The sequence below is a fragment of the Scyliorhinus canicula genome, chromosome 8, assembly GCF_902713615.1.
Source record: "Scyliorhinus canicula chromosome 8, sScyCan1.1, whole genome shotgun sequence".
Classification (NCBI taxonomy): Eukaryota; Metazoa; Chordata; class Chondrichthyes; order Carcharhiniformes; family Scyliorhinidae; genus Scyliorhinus; species Scyliorhinus canicula.
The window spans coordinates 162,935,631-162,953,500 of NC_052153.1; the positions used below are offsets into that span (position 1 = coordinate 162,935,631).

Consider the following 17,870-nt stretch of genomic DNA (forward strand, 5'->3'; position numbering starts at 1 on the left):
CTGCCATTCCTCCCTGGTCTGGCTGACATGTGACTCCAGAACCACAGCAATGTGGTTGGCTCTTAACTGCCCTTTGATGTGGCCTGGTGAGTTTCAAGGGCAATTAAAGATGGGCAAAGTTGCCCCCCACATCCCATGAAAGTGTAAAAAGAAAACCCATTGAGACATGCTTTCTCAAGATGTTACATTTAAAGACCACAGATTATTGCTCGCTGACTTTGTGATCTGCTTAGTGCTTTTTCTCTCTCAAGTTGTTTGTTGGAAGAACGTTAAGGCCGCTGTAATGAACGGACAACTTTTCATGCTGAAAAACATTTATTTTTTTGTGATATGCAAATGCATAAGTATAAATATTTCTTTTCCATTACAATACGACAGTTAGAACATTCACGAAGCTCTGTGGTGGAAAACCAAAACACAGAAGCTGCAAACATCTTTTTTTATTGCACAGTTCTGACAGCATATTTCAAATCATTGCTTTAAGCATCAGTCCAACGATAGCGAGTACTCCAAATCAACAGGTACAGCACACACCACCTGCGCCACAACAGAACACAACAAACCAGATTCCACAGCCCAACATTCTTCACATCTTCAACAGTTTGCTGGTACATTATTACCAAAACATAAATTGGTACATTTACAAACAAAATACCTGTGAGATTTCCAAAATGCCACACATAGATTTGGCAAACATAACATTGCCATATACTGTAGTTATTTACACCTCTGATACATTTGTAAACAAGAGTATTTAATATGCTTTATAACCAGCTAAAAAGCACAGATTTTGTTTAACGGCCGTAGAACAGAAGGCGACATCTTTACTGGGATTTTCCTCAATCGAGTAATATGTGCCCAAATCTTTTCAGCACTGATGTGCTTCTACCCCAGCATTCCCATTTACTTCAACCAAAACAAACACTGAATCCTGTTTTCTACACAGAGATGGATAAATAAAGGCTTAGCAAAATTAATTTAGAAAAGAAACTATTCCATTCAGCACCGGGTAACTCCATTTCTTCTCGGACAGAAAAGAAACTCCATAAACTCCTTTTTGTGGATAATATGTACAGTTTTTCCTCACAAATGAAATGACGCTGTTTGAAATGTACAGAGTTACTCAATGCATTCATACAGAATGTAGATTTTAGCATTACCTGCTAAAAATAGCAAGCTTTTCCATACCCACACAAATGTTCTATTTATACAGCAAATTTTACTGAATTCCACTGGGTGTTTTCATGTGAAAATGTTACAGATAAAATAACGCCACCACTTTTTAAACCACACAATGAACATTTATTCTGGTTACCACAGAGGACAAGGAGTGTGTTACGTGTTTTCATGGATAAATTACGCTGCAATGTTCTTCCCCAAAACTGCGAGAGCTGTTTATTACATAAAAAATATTTTGGACATTCAAAGTGACCTTGTATAGATACCAGGATATTTCTATTGGTCATTATAAACAAGGCAATTGTGGGGGTTGGGGTGAGGGGGAGGGGAGGGACAGAAAACAATATTTTAACTTTCTCTTTTAAAAGGTGTTAAGCCAAAGACTTTAGTTTCTGAGAAACAGAATTCTGCCCTGCTTGTGGACGAGGGGAAGTACCGGTCAGTTTATTTACACCATTTGAAATGTTGCCCTCATTTTCACTGACTAAAACCCTCTTATTTTAATTTGCTATGAATTCTTAGGCTGCCTGCCCTGTGATGCTTCCTTGGGACATTGTTTTTGGTTGCTTGTGCCCACTTCCAGATGTGCACCAGAGGGAGAATGGTGTTGAGAAGAGGGCAACTTTGATGGATCGTTCCAAGTGTTCCCTTTCTTCACCGTGCATGACTGCGGCCGGCTACCTTGCTTATTTTCCTTGGGGTCCGTGGTGTCTTTTCTCTCAGCGGGTGCACACATTTCTGAACTTGCGCTTTGAGGCGCAGAGCCGAGGCTGCATTTGGCCTCGCAGACTTTGTCCTTTAATGAACAGAGTGAACTGCTTTCCTTTGTCTCAGGCAGTCCACCTACTGACAGGGTCTCGAATGTTAAACGATTAAGAGGCAAGCTTTGAGAGACATTCTTTGTTTCATCTCCCTTGCCACAGTGAGCAGCAGGTGTGTTGCTTTTTGAAAGAGATGGTTGTGCATTATTATTAGGGTTGGGCCTGTGGCATAACGTGTCCCTTACTGAGGAGCTTTGCTTCTCGTGTCTTGAAGATAAATGTGTCTCTGCCTTTGATGTGCTCAGACTGGACAAGAAAGCGACATCAAGAGTACCTTCCAGTGGCTTTAGGCTCAAGATAGATCTACCATCCAGTTTACATTCAGTCATTTGCCTGGTAACACTCTCAGTCATTAAACCTAACTGCGGTTTGTCCGTAGCAAATTGAGCCATTCCAGTTACGACCTTGGAACAGTCAGACGGGCTTGACCTCAAATGACAGTGAGCAGTGCATGCAGTATTTGCTGGTGAATTGTTTTTCTTCAGAATGGAAGGTTCTTCTTTATTCAAAGATGTTAGTGTCTTTGGCTGTGTGTTGTGGGCAGGCGAGAACATTTCACCCTTGAATGTCTCCGAAGAACCCATGCCATTATTAGTTTCTCTGGAACATTTTTTGCTTCCGATGGGTTCCACATTCGAAGTTTTGGTTTCCAACCTTTCACAAACATTTGGCTCTTTAGTGTGTTTTCCAGTCCGTTCGGCCTCAACATCCTTTCCACAGAACATCTTCACCTCAAAGGAAGCTGTGCATGGCTGTGCAATGCTCTCGGCATCAAATACGCCAGGAGTCGATGTGGAACTTTCAACTCCTGAATCAGGGTATGCAGTCTGCAACACTGATGGGATGTCATCGTGAATACTGGAGCTGGTACCCAGCTTTTTACAAGAAGGTATCAGTGAGTCGCTTGCGGACATGCACTGTTCGTCTGTACGTTGCATTTTGATTTCAGTACGCTTCGAATCTTCAGCAATGTCCAACTTAAACTCAGCCACCTCTGCAGCCTTTTCATGTCCAGAGTTCGGCTCTTGTATAGCACTTTGTTTTTGGAGAGATTCTCGTCTCACATTCCAATTTTTCTTCCTTACAACTATTGCCTTTAGTTTCTCTTTATCAGCCTCATCAAGTGACTCCTGTCTTCCCACCTTTCTTGCGACGGGACGCTTGAGACAGCCCTGCTCCACAGGTCTAACTTTGGTGATGGACGACATTTCAAATGCGTTCTCGTCTAAACTATGTAGACACAAATCTCTCTGTAAGGACTCTTTCCTTCCTTCTGTTTGAGATGTTTCGAGGCTATGCTTGCGGGTGCACAGTTGTTTCTTGTCAGAAGTATAAGACGGAGAGAGTTTTTCAGCAGATTGCACTCTCTTTAATAATGGTGATCTTGGAGGCTCTGCACTTTTAGGCCGAACCATGTGCCTTAAAATAGTCGGTGGCGAGTGCATCTTAGCAGGAAAGGTCTGTGCCATTTTGGAACTACCGATTGAGTGGCCAAGCAAGGGTGATGGCGATCTCTGAGGTGAAGCTGGTTGGGGTGTAGGAGAAGGGGTTCGTGCCAATGGGGAGAGAGGGATACTGCCAGCTGATTTACGTCTGCCCGATCTATATTTTGGTCCAGCTAGCTTTGAACTCAATCCATGAAGTGTACTTGGTCTAACATGACCAGAGCCAGCAGGAGAATTTGGAGCACTTGAACTGGGGGAGCTGCTTTGCGAAGAATTTGTACCTGTTGAAACAGAACATTTTACAAACAGTTAGTTTGCCCAAACTATGAGCCCGATTTTGTATATTTTACCTTGCTTTGTGAAAGTCCCTGCATCACCTCACTAAACTTGCCACGATACAAGATTTGAATGTTAGTAGGCAACATCCTGATAATGACAAGACTTTGCAGTAATTTATTATGAATAATTAAATGGTAAATTGTTGAATTCAACTGTGAAATCTCTGGAATTAGAATATGATAACAACCACTGTATACGATTGAAGCCATTAAGCCAACGGGCAGCACGGGAGCATAGTGGTTAGCACAATTGCTTCACAGCTCCAGGGTCCCAGGTTCGATTCCTGGCTTGGGTCACTGTCTGTGCGGAGTCTGCACATTCTACCCGTGTGTGCATGGGTTTCCTCCAGGTGCTCCGGTTTCCTCCCACAGTCTAAAGATGTGCAGGTTAGGTGGATTGGCTATGCTAAATTGCCCATAGTGTCCAAAATTGCCCTTAGTGTTGGGTGGGGTTACTGGGTTATGGGGATAGGGTGGAGGTGTGGACCTTGGGTAGGGTGCTCTTTCCAAGAGCCAGTGCAGACTCGATGGGCCAAATGGCCTCCTTCTGCACTGTAAATTCTATGAAATTCTATGAAAGTAACTCCAAGGATTAATTCTAAAGAGCCACTGAGGTTTAATGGGGGAAAACACTCAGTAATAAGCTACTTAGACAGTCGGTCACAAAGTCATCGTGTTCAATCGTGCATTGTCACCATATTAGCATTGCCATGTGGTATTCGGAGTATTACAATTTGCCTCAACAGCCTTTTCATGTCCAGAGTTCGGCTATTGTATAGCATTTTGTTTTCTAGAGAGATTCTCGTATCACATTCCAATTTTTCTTCCTTACAACTATCGCCTTTAGTTTCTCTTTATCAGCCTCATCAAGTGACTTCTGCCTTCCCACCTTTCTTGCTACAGGACGCTCGAGACAACCCTGCTCCACAGATCTAACTTTGGTGATGGACAACACTTCAAATGCGTTTTCTTCTAAACTAAGTGGACACAAATCTCTGACTGAGGCAAGGAAGATGAAAGTATTGCTCGGGTCCCTTCTCTGATGACCTCTACTGGGAAATGCCGGGTGAGGACAGCTGTCATTTCTGAGGGATCATTGTCCATAGACACTGACGACAACTGTGGAACGTTACCACAGCATGAGTCTAAACTTTCACAAAGACAGGGGAAAAGAGCGAGTAAATTGGGAGAGTCAGCCTATTGGGTCCTTCTGGCATGCATTCTACATATTCTGAGCACCAAATGCGTTTGCAGTCAAATTCTATTATTAAGATGGCAGGACCAGCAGAATCAATATTGTTTTAAAAATTCATTTTTATGGGATGTGGACTTTGCTGGCTAAGCCAGCATTTGTTGCCCATCCCCAATTGCCCTTGAGAAGGTGTGGTGAGCATCCGTTTTGAGCCGCTGCCGTCCCCGAGTTGTAGGTACACCCCCAGTGCTATTAGAGAGGCAGCTTCAGGATTTTGACACAGCAACAGTGAAGGAATGGCGATATATTTCCAAGTCACGATGGTGAGTGACTTGAAGAGGAATTTCTAAGTGGTGGGGTTCCCATGTATCTGCTGCCCTTGTCCTTCTAGATGGTAGTGGTCATATGTTTGAAAGGTGCTGCCTAAGGAGCCTTGGTGAGTTCCTAAAGTGCACCTTGCAGATGGAACACACTGCAGGAACAGTGCATCGGCGGTGGAGGCACTGAATATTTGTGGAAGGGGAAGGGGTGGAAGGGGTGCCAATCAAGTGGACTGGATGGTGTGGAGCTTCTTGAGTGTTGCTGGAGCTACAATCCTGACTTGTGCCTTGTAGATGCTGTACATGCTTTGGGGGGTTACCCGTCACAGGATTCCTAGTCTCTGACCAGCTCTCATAACCACAGTATTTATATGGCCAGTCCAGTTCAGTTTCTGATCAATGGTAATCCCCAGGATGTTAATTGTGGGTGATTCAGCGATGGTAATGCCATTGAATGTCAATGGGTGGTGGTTAGATCCTCTCCTGTAGGAGATGTTCATTGCCTGGTGCTTGTGTGGTACTTATCACTTGTCAGCCCAAGACTGGATATTGTCCACGTCTTGCTGCATTTGCACGTGGACTGCTTCAGTGTCTGAGGGGCGAATGGTACTGAACATTGTGCAGCCATCAGCAAACATCCCCACATCTGACCTTATGTTGGAAGGAAGATCAATGATGAAGCTTGCTGAAGATAGTTGGGTCCAGGACACTACCCTGAGGAACTCCTTCAGTGAGAGTCCCAGGACTACGATGACCAACCCTCAGCAACTACAAGCATCTTCTTTTGTGCCAGGTATGATCCAACCAGTTTCGCCCTTGATTACAATTGACTCTCAGTTTTGCAAGGGATCCCTCATGCCATACTCGATCAAATGCTGCTTTGATGATAGGGGCAGTCACTCTCACTTCACACCTGGCATTCAGCACCTTTGTCCATGTTTGAACCAAGGCTGTAATGAGGTCTGGGGCTGAGTGACCTTGGCAGAACCCAAACTGAGCATCACTGAGCAGGTTATTGCTGAGTAGGCCACTTGATAACTCTTTCCATCACTTTAATGGCTCGCATTAAGGTCAGGGTGAAGGTTTTACATTGCGTGGTCATTAAACTGAACTTTACATTAGCTCTCGGCTTTATTCATTATAATAAATGGAGATTTTAAGTTCAGAAAGCAATAGCAATGATTGTCTCCTACAATGAAATTTGACAGTTCTACTAATCTTGGGACAAATGTGTGCATAATTGACAAAATATATTCAAAAATATTTTAGAAAACTGAACAGGTTTGGGTGTTTATTTTCTAGATGTTCAACAGCATGTGCTAGGATGTTAAAGGGAAATAGAGGGTTGCAATTATACATGCTTTCTGCAACCTCGGCATGTCCCAAAGTTCTTCGCAGTCGGGGAAGCCATTTTAAATTGTCGTTATAATTAAATTGTGCCCAGCCAGCTCCCACAAACAGAAATGTGATAATAACCAATTATACAATGGATTCTTTTCTATTTAAAAGTTTTTCTGATTGAGGGGTGACATTGCTCAGGACACTGCTCTTCTTTGAAATAGTGTCATGAGATCCTTGATTCAACGGGCGGCACAGTGGTCAGCACTGATGCCTCACAGCGCCAGGGACCCAGGTTTGATGCTGCGCTTGGGTCACTGTGTGGAGTCTGCACTTTCTCCACGTGTCTGCATGGGTTCCCTCCAGGTGCTCCGGTTTCCTCCCACAGTCCAAAGATGTGCTGGATAGGTTGGGTTACAGGGATAGGGCGGGGAGGGGGAGTGGGCCTAGGTTCGGGTACTCTTTCGGTGCAGACACGATGGGCCAAATTGCCTCCTTCTGCACTCTGGTATTGTATGATTGAGAGAGCAGATGGCACCTCAGTTAAACATCTTAACGCAAATCTCTCACCTCTGACAGTGCAGCACTGCACTGGAGTGTCAGTTTAAATCTTTCTGCTCGGATTTCTGGAATGGGGCTTGGACCCATCACCTCCTGACACAGAGAGGTAAGCAACACACTACGGATTGAGCCACGGCTGACACACAATTTTGTCAAGTTGACAGCAACTCTCAGAAGTTAGAATCTGTGTTGTAATTCTAACTGTGAAACGATCATGCCACCAATGGCTTAGCTGACGGAGGAGCATTCTAGTCTCACGAGAAGAAAACGATACCCCCCACCCCCCAAAAAAATTAACCAACGCGGATATCTCAGAGACAAGCTGAAAACTCACCAGAGGGGAAATCAGGGGCCGAACGGAAGCTTTGTGTCGGTGACCTAGGAGACAAACTGTGTGTTGGCGAGCCAGGCAGGCTGTCGCTCGACGAGAGCGAACGGTTCAATGAGGTGAAACTCCGGCTGGTGTGAAGAATGACGGGCTGCTTTGCAAACCTTTTAAAGAGCGATCTCCTTCTGTTGAAAATTAATGCACCAGATGCTACTGGTTAAACTGTGCAGTTTTAAAAAAATAAAATAAATTTGAGATCAATCTTTTTATTTAGAGAACGTAACTAAGTGATCTCGAACACACAATGTTACTAAAGAACGTGCTGTGTCGAAAGTGGAAGACTTTGTAATATCGTCAGGGAGGGGAGCAGGTACAAAGCTATTTGGTTCCTCATGCCTGCTCTACCATTTAATAAGATCACGACTGACAGGGTTGCAGCTTAACTCCAGGTTTCCTGGCTGCCCCCCACAGCCCCTCATTCCGTTGCATATCAAACTCTGTCTAATTCAGCTTTAAATATATTCAACGACCCGGCTCCACTGCTCTGCGAGGGACGAGAATTCCAACCAAAGATTAACCACACTCAAGGGGAGACATTTCTCCTCATTTCCATCTTAAATGAGAGACATCTTATTTTTTTGAACCATGGGGGGTTTTGTGGCACAGTGGGGAGCGCCCCTACCTCTGGGCCAGAAGCCGCAGGTTCAAGTCCCACTTCATGGCCAAACAGTGTGGTTATCAGCCTGTAAAATCCTTACACTATGCCTGGCGGTAAAGAGTGAGGGAGATTACTGGGCTGCCATTCTGCAGAAGGCAATGACAAGCCACTGCAATACTTCAGTCACGGATCAACCCAACGGAGGTCCGTGCTCGCCAAAGACCTCTCTGGGCGGGCCTGGTACTTGAAGGAGGAGGAGACCCCTTAGTTCTAGATTCAGTAACGTCCCTGTCAAGGCCCCTCAGAATATTATATGTTTCAATAAGGTCCCCTCTCATTCTTCTAAACGCCAAAGAATATAGATCCAACCTGCTCAATCTTTCCTCATAAGACAACCCCTTCAACCCGGGATCATCCGAGTGAACCTCCTCCGAGCTGCTTCCAATGCCAGTGTATCCGTCGGGAATCTATGGGCTGCATAGGTGACTGTGCCACTCTATTGTGGCAGAGGCCCGGTATCAGTCTCCTGGCTGCGGCAAAATCACCCCTGATTAAGTTGGCTTTCGAGAAAGCCTCTGACACTTGTAACAGTTGCTGATTTAAGCACTTTTGTCTGAGGCAGATGTTTGGGAGGGGTCAGTGAAAATGCAATTACTTTTCACCCTACTGCCTGGACTGCTATTCAGCTTCCAAATAGTGGTGACTGACGGGGGTTTCTGATGGGGGAGTCTGGGGCCAGTGGGGAGGGTCAGGAAACGTTTGCGCATGCGAGCTGTGGGGATGGGGTGCGTCTGGACACAGAACAGGGAAAGATCCTGGTGTGATTGGAGAGGCAGTGGGAGAGAGGGGATCTGTGATTGGAGCAGTGGGAGAGAGGGGATCTGTGCTTGGAGAGGCAGTGGGAGAGAGGGGATCTGTGCTTGGAGCAACGGGATAGTGGGGATTGTGATTGGAGGAGCAGCGAGAGAGAGTGGATCTGTGATTGGAGCAGTGGGAGAGAGGATCTGTGATTAAAGGAGCAGTGGGAGAGGGGAGCTGTGATTGGAGGAGCAGTGGGAGAGGGGATCTGTGATTGGAGCAGTGGCAGAAAGGGGATCTGTGATTGGAGGAGCAGAGTTAGAGAGGGGATCAATGATTGGATGAGCAGCGGCAGAGAGGGGATCAGTGATTGGAGCAGTGGCAGAGAGGGGATCTGTGATTGGAAGAGCAGTGGGAGAGAGGGGATCTGTGATTGGAAGAGCAGTGGGAGAGAGGGGATCTGTGATTGGAGGAGCGCTGGGTTAGAGGGGATCTGTGATTGGAGGAGCAGTGGGATAGGGGATCTGTGATTGGAGCAGTGGGAGAGAGGGGATCTGTGATTGGAGCAGTGGGAGAGAGGGGATCTGTGATTGGAGCAGTGGGAGAGAGGGGATCTGTGATTGGAGGAGCAGTGGGAGAGAGGGGATCTGTGATTGGAGGAGCAGTGGGAGAGAGGGGATCTGTGATTGGTGGAGCAGTGGGATAGGGGATCTGTGATTGGAGCCGTGGGAGAGAGTGGATCTGTGATTGGAGGAGCAGTGGGAGAGAGGGGATCTGTGATTGGAGGAGCCCTGGGAGAGAGGGGATCTGTGAATGGAGGAGCAGTGGCAGAGAGGGGATCTGTGATTGGAGGAGCAGTGGCAGAGAGGGGATCTGTGATTGGAGGAGCAGTGGGAGAGAGGGGATCTGTGAATGGAGGAGCAGTGGCAGAGAGGGGATCTGTGATTGGAGGAGCAGTGGGAGAGATGGGGATGTGTGATTGGAGGAGCCCTGGGAGAGATGGGGATGTGATTGGAGGAGCAGTTGGAGAAAGGGGATCTGTGAATGGAGGAGCAGTGGCAGAGAGGGGATCTGTGATTGGAGGAGCAGTGGGAGAGAGGGGATCTGTGAATGGAGGAGCAGTGGCAGAGAGGGGATCTGTGATTGGAGGAGCAGTGGGAGAGATGGGGATGTGTGATTGGAGGAGCCCTGGGAGAGATGGGGATGTGATTGGAGGAGCAGTTGGAGAAAGGGGATCTGTGAATGGAGGAGCAGTGGCAGAGAGGGGATCTATGATTGGAGGAGCAGTGGGAGAGAGGAGATCTGTGATTGGAGGAGCAGTGGGAGAGAGTGGAACTGTGATTGGAGGAGCAGTGGGAGAGAGGGGATCAGTGATTGGAGGAGCAGTTGGAGAGAGGAGATCTGTGATTGGAGGAGCAGTTAGAGAGAGGGGATCTGTGATTGGAGGGGCAGTTGGAGAGAGGAGATCTGTGATTGGAGGAGCAGTTAGAGAGAGGGGATCTGTGATTGGAGGAGCAGTGGGAGAGGGGATCTGTGATTGGAGCCGTGGGAGAGACGGGATCTATGATTGGAGCCGTGGGAGAGACGGGATCTGTGATTGGGGGAGCAGAGGGTGAGGGGATCTGTGATTGGAGGAGCAGTGAGAGAGAGGGGATCTGTGATTGGAGGAGCAGTGGTAGAGAGGTGATCTGTGATTGGAGGAGCAGCAGCAGAGAAGGGATCTGTGATTGGAGGAGCAGTGGGAGAGAGGGGATCTCTGATTGGAGGAGCCGTGGGAGAGAGAGGATCTGTGATTGGAGGAGCAGTGAGAGAGAGGGGATCTGTGATTGGAGGAGCAGTGAGAGAGAGGGGATCTGTGATTGGAGGAGCAGTGAGAGAGAGGGGATTTGTGATTGGAGGATAAGTTGGAGAGATGGGATCTGTGATTGGAGGAGCAGTGGGAGAGAGGGAATCTCTGATTGGAGGAGCCGTGGGAGAGAGAGGATCTGTGATTGGAGGAGCAGTGGGAGAGAGGGGATCTGTGATTGGAGGAGCAGTGAGAGAGAGGGGATCTGTGATTGGAGGATAAGTTGGAGAGATGGGATCTGTGATTGGAGGAGCAGTGAGAGAGAGGGGATTTGTGATTGGAGGATAAGTTGGAGAGATGGGATCTGTGATTGGAGGAGCAGTGGGAGAGAGGGGATCTCTGATTGGAGGAGCCGTGGGAGAGAGAGGATCTGTGATTTGAGGAGCAGTGGGAGAGATGGGATCTGTGATTGGAGGAGCAGTGGGAGAGAGGGGATCTTTGATTAGACTCATAGAATTTACAGTGCAGAAGGAGGCCACTCGGTCCATCGAGTCTGCACCGGCTCTTGGAAAGGGCACCCTACCAAACACCACACCTCCACCCTATCCCCATTATCCAGTAACCCCACCCAACACTAAGGGCAATTTTGGACACTAAGGACAATTCAGCATGGCCAATCCACCTAACCTGCACATCTTTGGACTGTGGGAGGAAACCGGAGCACCCGGAGGAAACCAATGCGCACACGGGGAGAACGTGCAAACTCCGCACAGGCAGTGACCCAAGCCGGGAATCGAACCTGGGACCCTGGAGCTGTGAAGCAATTGTGCTGACCACAGTGCTACCGTGCTGCCCTGTGATTCGAGAAGCAGTGAGAGGGAGGGGATCTGTGATTGGAGCAGTGGGAGAGAGGGGATCTGTGATTGGAGGAACAGTGAGAGAGAGGGGATCTGTGATTGGAGGAGCAGTGGGAGAGAGGTGATCTGTGATTGGAGGCGCAGTTGGAGAGAGGGGATCTGTGATTGGAGGAGCAGTGGGAGAGAGGGGATCTGTGATTGGAGGAGCGCTGGGAGAGAGGGGATCTGTGATTGGAGGAGCAGTGGGAGAGAGGGGATCTGTGATTGGAGGAACAGTGAGAGAGAGGGGATCTGTGATTGGAGGAGCAGTGGGAGAGAGGTGATCTGTGATTGGAGGCGCAGTTGGAGAGAGGGGATCTGTGATTGGAGGAGCAGTGGGAGTGATGGGGATGTGTGATTGGAGGAGCACTGGGAGAGATGGGGATGTGATTGGAGGAGCAGTTGGAGAGAGGGGATCTGTGAATGTAGGAGCAGTGGCAGAGAGGGGATCTGTGATTGGAGGAGCAGTGCGAGAGAGGAGATCTGTGATTGGAGGAGCAGTGGGAGAGAGGGGATCTGTGATTGGAGGAGCAGTTGGAGAGAGGAGATCTGTGATTGAGGAGCAGTGGGAGAGAGGGGATCTGTGATTGGAGGAGCAGTGGGAGAGAGGGGATCTGTGATTGGAGGAGCAGTGGGAGAGAGGGGATCTGTGATTGGAGGAGCAGTTGGAGAGAGGAGATCTGTGATTGGAGGAGCAGTTAGAGAGAGGGGATCTGTGATTGGAGGAGCAGTGGGAGAGAGGGGATCTGTGATTGGAGGAGCAGTTGGAGAGAGGAGATCTGTGATTGGAGGAGCAGTGAGAGAGAGGGGATCTGTGATTGGAGGAGCAGTGGGAGAGAGGGGATCTGTGATTGGAGGAGCAGTTGGAGAGAGGGGATCTGTGATTGGAGGAGCAGTGGGAGAGAGGGGATCTGTGATTGGAGGAGCAGTTGGAGGGAGGAGATCTGTGATTGGAGGAGCAGTTAGAGAGAGGGGATCTGTGATTGGAGGAGCAGTTGGAGAGAGGGGATCTCTGATTGGAGGAGCAGTGGGAGAGAGGGGATCTGTGATTGGAGGAGCAGTTGGAGAGAGGAGATCTGTGATTGGAGGAGCAGTTAGAGAGAGGGGATCTGTGATTGGAGCCGTGGGAGAGAGGGGATCTGTGATTGGGGGAGCAGTGGGAGAGAGGGGATCTGTGATTGGAGGAGCAGTGGGAGAGTGGGGATCTGTGATTGGAGGAGCAGTGGTAGAGAGGTGATCTGTGATTGGAGGAGCAGCAGCAGAGAAGGGATCTGTGATTGGAGGAGCAGTGGGAGAGAGGGGATCTCTGATTGGAGGAGCCGTGGGAGAGAGGGGATCTGTGATTGGAGGAGCAGTGAGAGAGAGGGGATCTGTGATTGGAGGAGCAGTGAGAGAGAGGGGATTTGTGATTGGAGGATAAGTTGGAGAGATGGGATCTGTGATTGGAGGAGCAGTGGGAGAGAGGGGATCTCTGATTGGAGGAGCCGTGGGAGAGAGGGGATCTGTGATTGGAGGAGCAGTGGGAGAGAGGGGATCTCTGATTGGAGGAGCAGTAAGAGAGAGGGGATCTGTGATTGGAGGAGCAGTGGGAGAGAGGGGATCTGTGATTGGAGGAGCAGTGGGAGAGAGGGGATCTGTGATTGGAGGAGCAGTGAGAGAGAGGGGATCTGTGATTGGAGGAGCAGTGAGAGAGAGGGGATTTGTGATTGGAGGATAAGTTGGAGAGATGGGATCTGTGATTGGAGGAGCAGTGGGAGAGAGGGGATCTCTGATTGGAGGAGCCGTGGGAGAGAGAGGATCTGTGATTGGAGGAGTAGTGGGAGAGAGGGGATCTGTGATTGGAGGAGCAGTGAGAGAGAGGGGATCTGTGATTGGAGGATAAGTTGGAGAGATGGGATCTGTGATTGGAGGAGCAGTGAGAGAGAGGGGATTTGTGATTGGAGGATAAGTTGGAGAGATGGGATCTGTGATTGGAGGAGCAGTGGGAGAGAGGGGATCTCTGATTGGAGGAGCCGTGGGAGAGAGAGGATCTGTGATTGGAGGAGCAGTGGGAGAGATGGGATCTGTGATTGGAGGAGCAGTGAGAGAGAGGGGATCTGTGATTGGAGGAGCAGTGAGAGAGAGAGGATCTGTGATTGGAGGAGCAGTGAGAGAGAGGGGATCTCTGATTGGAGGAGCCGTGGGAGAGAGAGGATCTGTGATTGGAGGAGCAGTGAGAGAGAGGGGATCTGTGATTGGAGGAGCAGTGAGAGAGAGGGGATCTCTGATTGGAGGAGCCGTGGGAGAGAGAGGATCTGTGATTGGAGGAGCCGTGGGAGAGAGAGGATCTGTGATTGGAGGAGCAGTGAGAGAGAGGGGATCTGTGATTGGAGGAGCAGTGAGAGAGAGGGGATCTCTGATTGGAGGAGCCGTGGGAGAGAGAGGATCTGTGATTGGAGGAGCAGTGGGAGAGAGGGGATCTGTGATTAGACTCATAGAATTTACAGTGCAGAAGGAGGCCACTCGGTCCATCGAGTCTGCACCGGCTCTTGGAAAGGGCACCCTACCAAACACCACACCTCCACCCTATCCCCATTATCCAGTAACCCCACCCAACACTAAGGGCAATTTTGGACACTAAGGACAATTCAGCATGGCCAATCCACCTAACCTGCACATCTTTGGACTGTGGGAGGAAACCGGAGCACCCGGAGGAAACCAATGCGCACACGGGGAGAACGTGCAAACTCCGCACAGGCAGTGACCCAAGCCGGGAATCGAACCTGGGACCCTGGAGCTGTGAAGCAATTGTGCTGACCACAGTGCTACCGTGCTGCCCTGTGATTCGAGAAGCAGTGAGAGGGAGGGGATCTGTGATTGGAGCAGTGGGAGAGAGGGGATCTGTGATTGGAGGAACAGTGAGAGAGAGGGGATCTGTGATTGGAGGAGCAGTGGGAGAGAGGGGATCTGTGATTGGAGGAGCAGTGGGAGAGAGGGGATCTGTGATTGGAGGAGCGCTGGGAGAGAGGTGATCTGTGATTGGAGCAGTGGGAGAGAGGGGATCTGTGATTGGAGGAGCAGTGGGAGAGAGGGGATCTGTGATTGGAGGAGCAGTGGGAGAGAGGGGATCTGTGATTGGAGGAGCAGTGGGAGAGAGGTGATCTGTGATTGGAGCAGTGGGAGAGAGGGGATCTGTGATTGGAGGAGCAGTGGGAGAGAGGGGATCTGTGATTGGAGGAGCAGTGGGAGAGAGGGGATCTGTGATTGGAGGAGCAGTGGGAGAGAGGTGATCTGTGATTGGAGCAGTGGGAGAGAGGGGATCTGTGATTGGAGGAACAGTGAGAGAGAGGGGATCTGTGATTGGAGGAGCAGTGGGAGAGAGGTGATCTGTGATTGGAGGAGCAGTGGGAGAGAGGTGATCTGTGATTGGAGGCGCAGTTGGAGAGAGGGGATCTGTGATTGGAGGAGCAGTGGGAGAGAGGGGATCTGTGATTGGAGGCGGAGTTGGAGAGAGGGGATCTGTGATTGGAGGAGCAGTGGGAGAGAGGGGATCTGTGATTGGAGGAGCGCTGGGAGAGAGGGGATCTGTGATTGGAGCAGTGGGAGAGAGGGGATCTGTGATTGGAGGAACAGTGAGAGAGAGGGGATCTGTGATTGGAGGAGCAGTGGGAGAGAGGTGATCTGTGATTGGAGGAGCAGTTGGAGAGAGGGGATCTGTGATTGGAGGAGCAGTGGTAGAGAGGGGATCAGTGATTGGAGCAGTGGGAGAGAGGGGATCTGTGATTGGAGGAGCAGTGGGAGAGGGGATCTGTGATTGGAGGAGCAGTTGGAGAGAGGGGATCTGTGATTGGAGGAGCAGTTGGAGAGAGGAGATCTGTGATTGGAGGAGCAGTGAGAGAGAGGGGATCTGTGATTGGAGGAGCAGTGGGAGAGAGGGGATCTGTGATTGGAGGAGCAGTTGGAGAGAGGGGATCTGTGATTGGAGGAGCAGTGGGAGAGAGGGGATCTGTGATTGGAGGAGCAGTTGGAGGGAGGAGATCTGTGATTGGAGGAGCAGTTAGAGAGAGGGGATCTGTGATTGGAGGAGCAGTTGGAGAGAGGGGATCTCTGATTGGAGGAGCAGTGGGAGAGAGGGGATCTGTGATTGGAGGAGCAGTTGGAGAGAGGAGATCTGTGATTGGAGGAGCAGTTAGAGAGAGGGGATCTGTGATTGGAGCCGTGGGAGAGAGGGGATCTGTGATTGGGGGAGCAGTGGGAGAGAGGGGATCTGTGATTGGAGGAGCAGTGGGAGAGAGGGGATCTGTGATTGGAGGAGCAGTGGGAGAGGGGGATCTGTGATTGGAGGGGCAGTTGGAGAGAGGAGATCTGTGATTGGAGGAGCAGTGAGAGAGGGGATCTGTGATTGGAGCCGTGGGAGAGTGGGGATCTGTGATTGGAGGAGCAGTGGTAGAGAGGTGATCTGTGATTGGAGGAGCAGCAGCAGAGAAGGGATCTGTGATTGGAGGAGCAGTGGGAGAGAGGGGATCTCTGATTGGAGGAGCCGTGGGAGAGAGGGGATCTGTGATTGGAGGAGCAGTGAGAGAGAGGGGATCTGTGATTGGAGGAGCAGTGAGAGAGAGGGGATTTGTGATTGGAGGATAAGTTGGAGAGATGGGATCTGTGATTGGAGGAGCAGTGGGAGAGAGGGGATCTCTGATTGGAGGAGCCGTGGGAGAGAGGGGATCTGTGATTGGAGGAGCAGTGGGAGAGAGGGGATCTGTGATTGGAGGAGCAGTAAGAGAGAGGGGATCTGTGATTGGAGGAGCAGTGGGAGAGAGGGGATCTGTGATTGGAGGAGCAGTGGGAGAGAGGGGATCTGTGATTGGAGGAGCAGTGAGAGAGGGGATCTGTGATTGGAGGAGCAGTGAGAGAGAGGAGATTTGTGATTGGAGGATAAGTTGGAGAGATGGGATCTGTGATTGGAGGAGCAGTGGGAGAGAGGGGATCTCTGATTGGAGGAGCCGTGGGAGAGAGAGGATCTGTGATTGGAGGAGTAGTGGGAGAGAGGGGATCTGTGATTGGAGGAGCAGTGAGAGAGAGGGGATCTCTGATTGGAGGAGCCGTGGGAGAGAGAGGATCTGTGATTGGAGGATAAGTTGGAGAGATGGGATCTGTGATTGGAGGAGCAGTGGGAGAGAGGGGATCTGTGATTGGAGGATAAGTTGGAGAGATGGGATCTGTGATTGGAGGAGCAGTGAGAGAGAGGGGATCTCTGATTGGAGGAGCCGTGGGAGAGAGAGGATCTGTGATTGGAGGAGCAGTGGGATAGATGGGATCTGTGATTGGAGGAGCAGTGGGAGAGAGGGGATCTGTGATTGGAGGAGCAGTGAGAGAGAGGGGATCTCTGATTGGAGGAGCCGTGGGAGAGAGAGGATCTGTGATTGGAGGAGCAGTGGGAGAGATGGGATCTGTGATTGGAGGAGCAGTGAGAGAGAGGGGATCTGTGATTGGAGGAGCAGTGAGAGAGAGGGGATCTCTGATTGGAGGAGCCGTGGGAGAGAGAGGATCTGTGATTGGAGGAGCAGTGGGAGAGAGGGGATCTGTGATTAGACTCATAGAATTTACAGTGCAGAAGGAGGCCACTCGGTCCATCGAGTCTGCACCGGCTCTTGGAAAGGGCACCCTACCAAACACCACACCTCCACCCTATCCCCATTATCCAGTAACCCCACCCAACACTAAGGGCAATTTTGGACACTAAGGACAATTCAGCATGGCCAATCCACCTAACCTGCACATCTTTGGACTGTGGGAGGAAACCGGAGCACCCGGAGGAAACCAATGCGCACACGGGGAGAACGTGCAAACTCCGCACAGGCAGTGACCCAAGCCGGGAATCGAACCTGGGACCCTGGAGCTGTGAAGCAATTGTGCTGACCACAGTGCTACCGTGCTGCCCTGTGATTCGAGAAGCAGTGAGAGGGAGGGGATCTGTGATTGGAGCAGTGGGAGAGAGGGGATCTGTGATTGGAGGAACAGTGAGAGAGAGGGGATCTGTGATTGGAGGAGCAGTGGGAGAGAGGTGATCTGTGATTGGAGGCGCAGTTGGAGAGAGGGGATCTGTGATTGGAGGAGCAGTGGGAGAGAGGGGATCTGTGATTGGAGGAGCGCTGGGAGAGAGGTGATCTGTGATTGGAGCAGTGGGAGAGAGGGGATCTGTGATTGGAGGAGCAGTGGGAGAGAGGGAATCTG

General features: G+C 50.0%; 1 protein-coding gene across 15 annotated transcripts in view; it reads right to left on the bottom strand.

Annotated features, from left to right (window-relative positions):
• Positions 1-296: 296 nt before the first annotated feature.
• Positions 297-17,870, bottom strand: part of LOC119970652 (microtubule-associated serine/threonine-protein kinase 4-like) — a 588,463-nt gene continuing 570,889 nt past the window's right edge. For all 15 annotated transcript variants that reach the window (XM_038805607.1, XM_038805606.1, XM_038805605.1 and 12 more), the window contains 2 exons: positions 7,529-7,707; positions 297-3,726 (listed from right to left, as the gene is read on the bottom strand). In XM_038805607.1, coding sequence (XP_038661535.1) covers positions 1,688-3,726; positions 7,529-7,707 — 2,218 coding nt within the window. In that variant the 3' untranslated portion in view covers positions 297-1,687. The remainder of the gene's footprint in view (positions 3,727-7,528; positions 7,708-17,870) is intronic.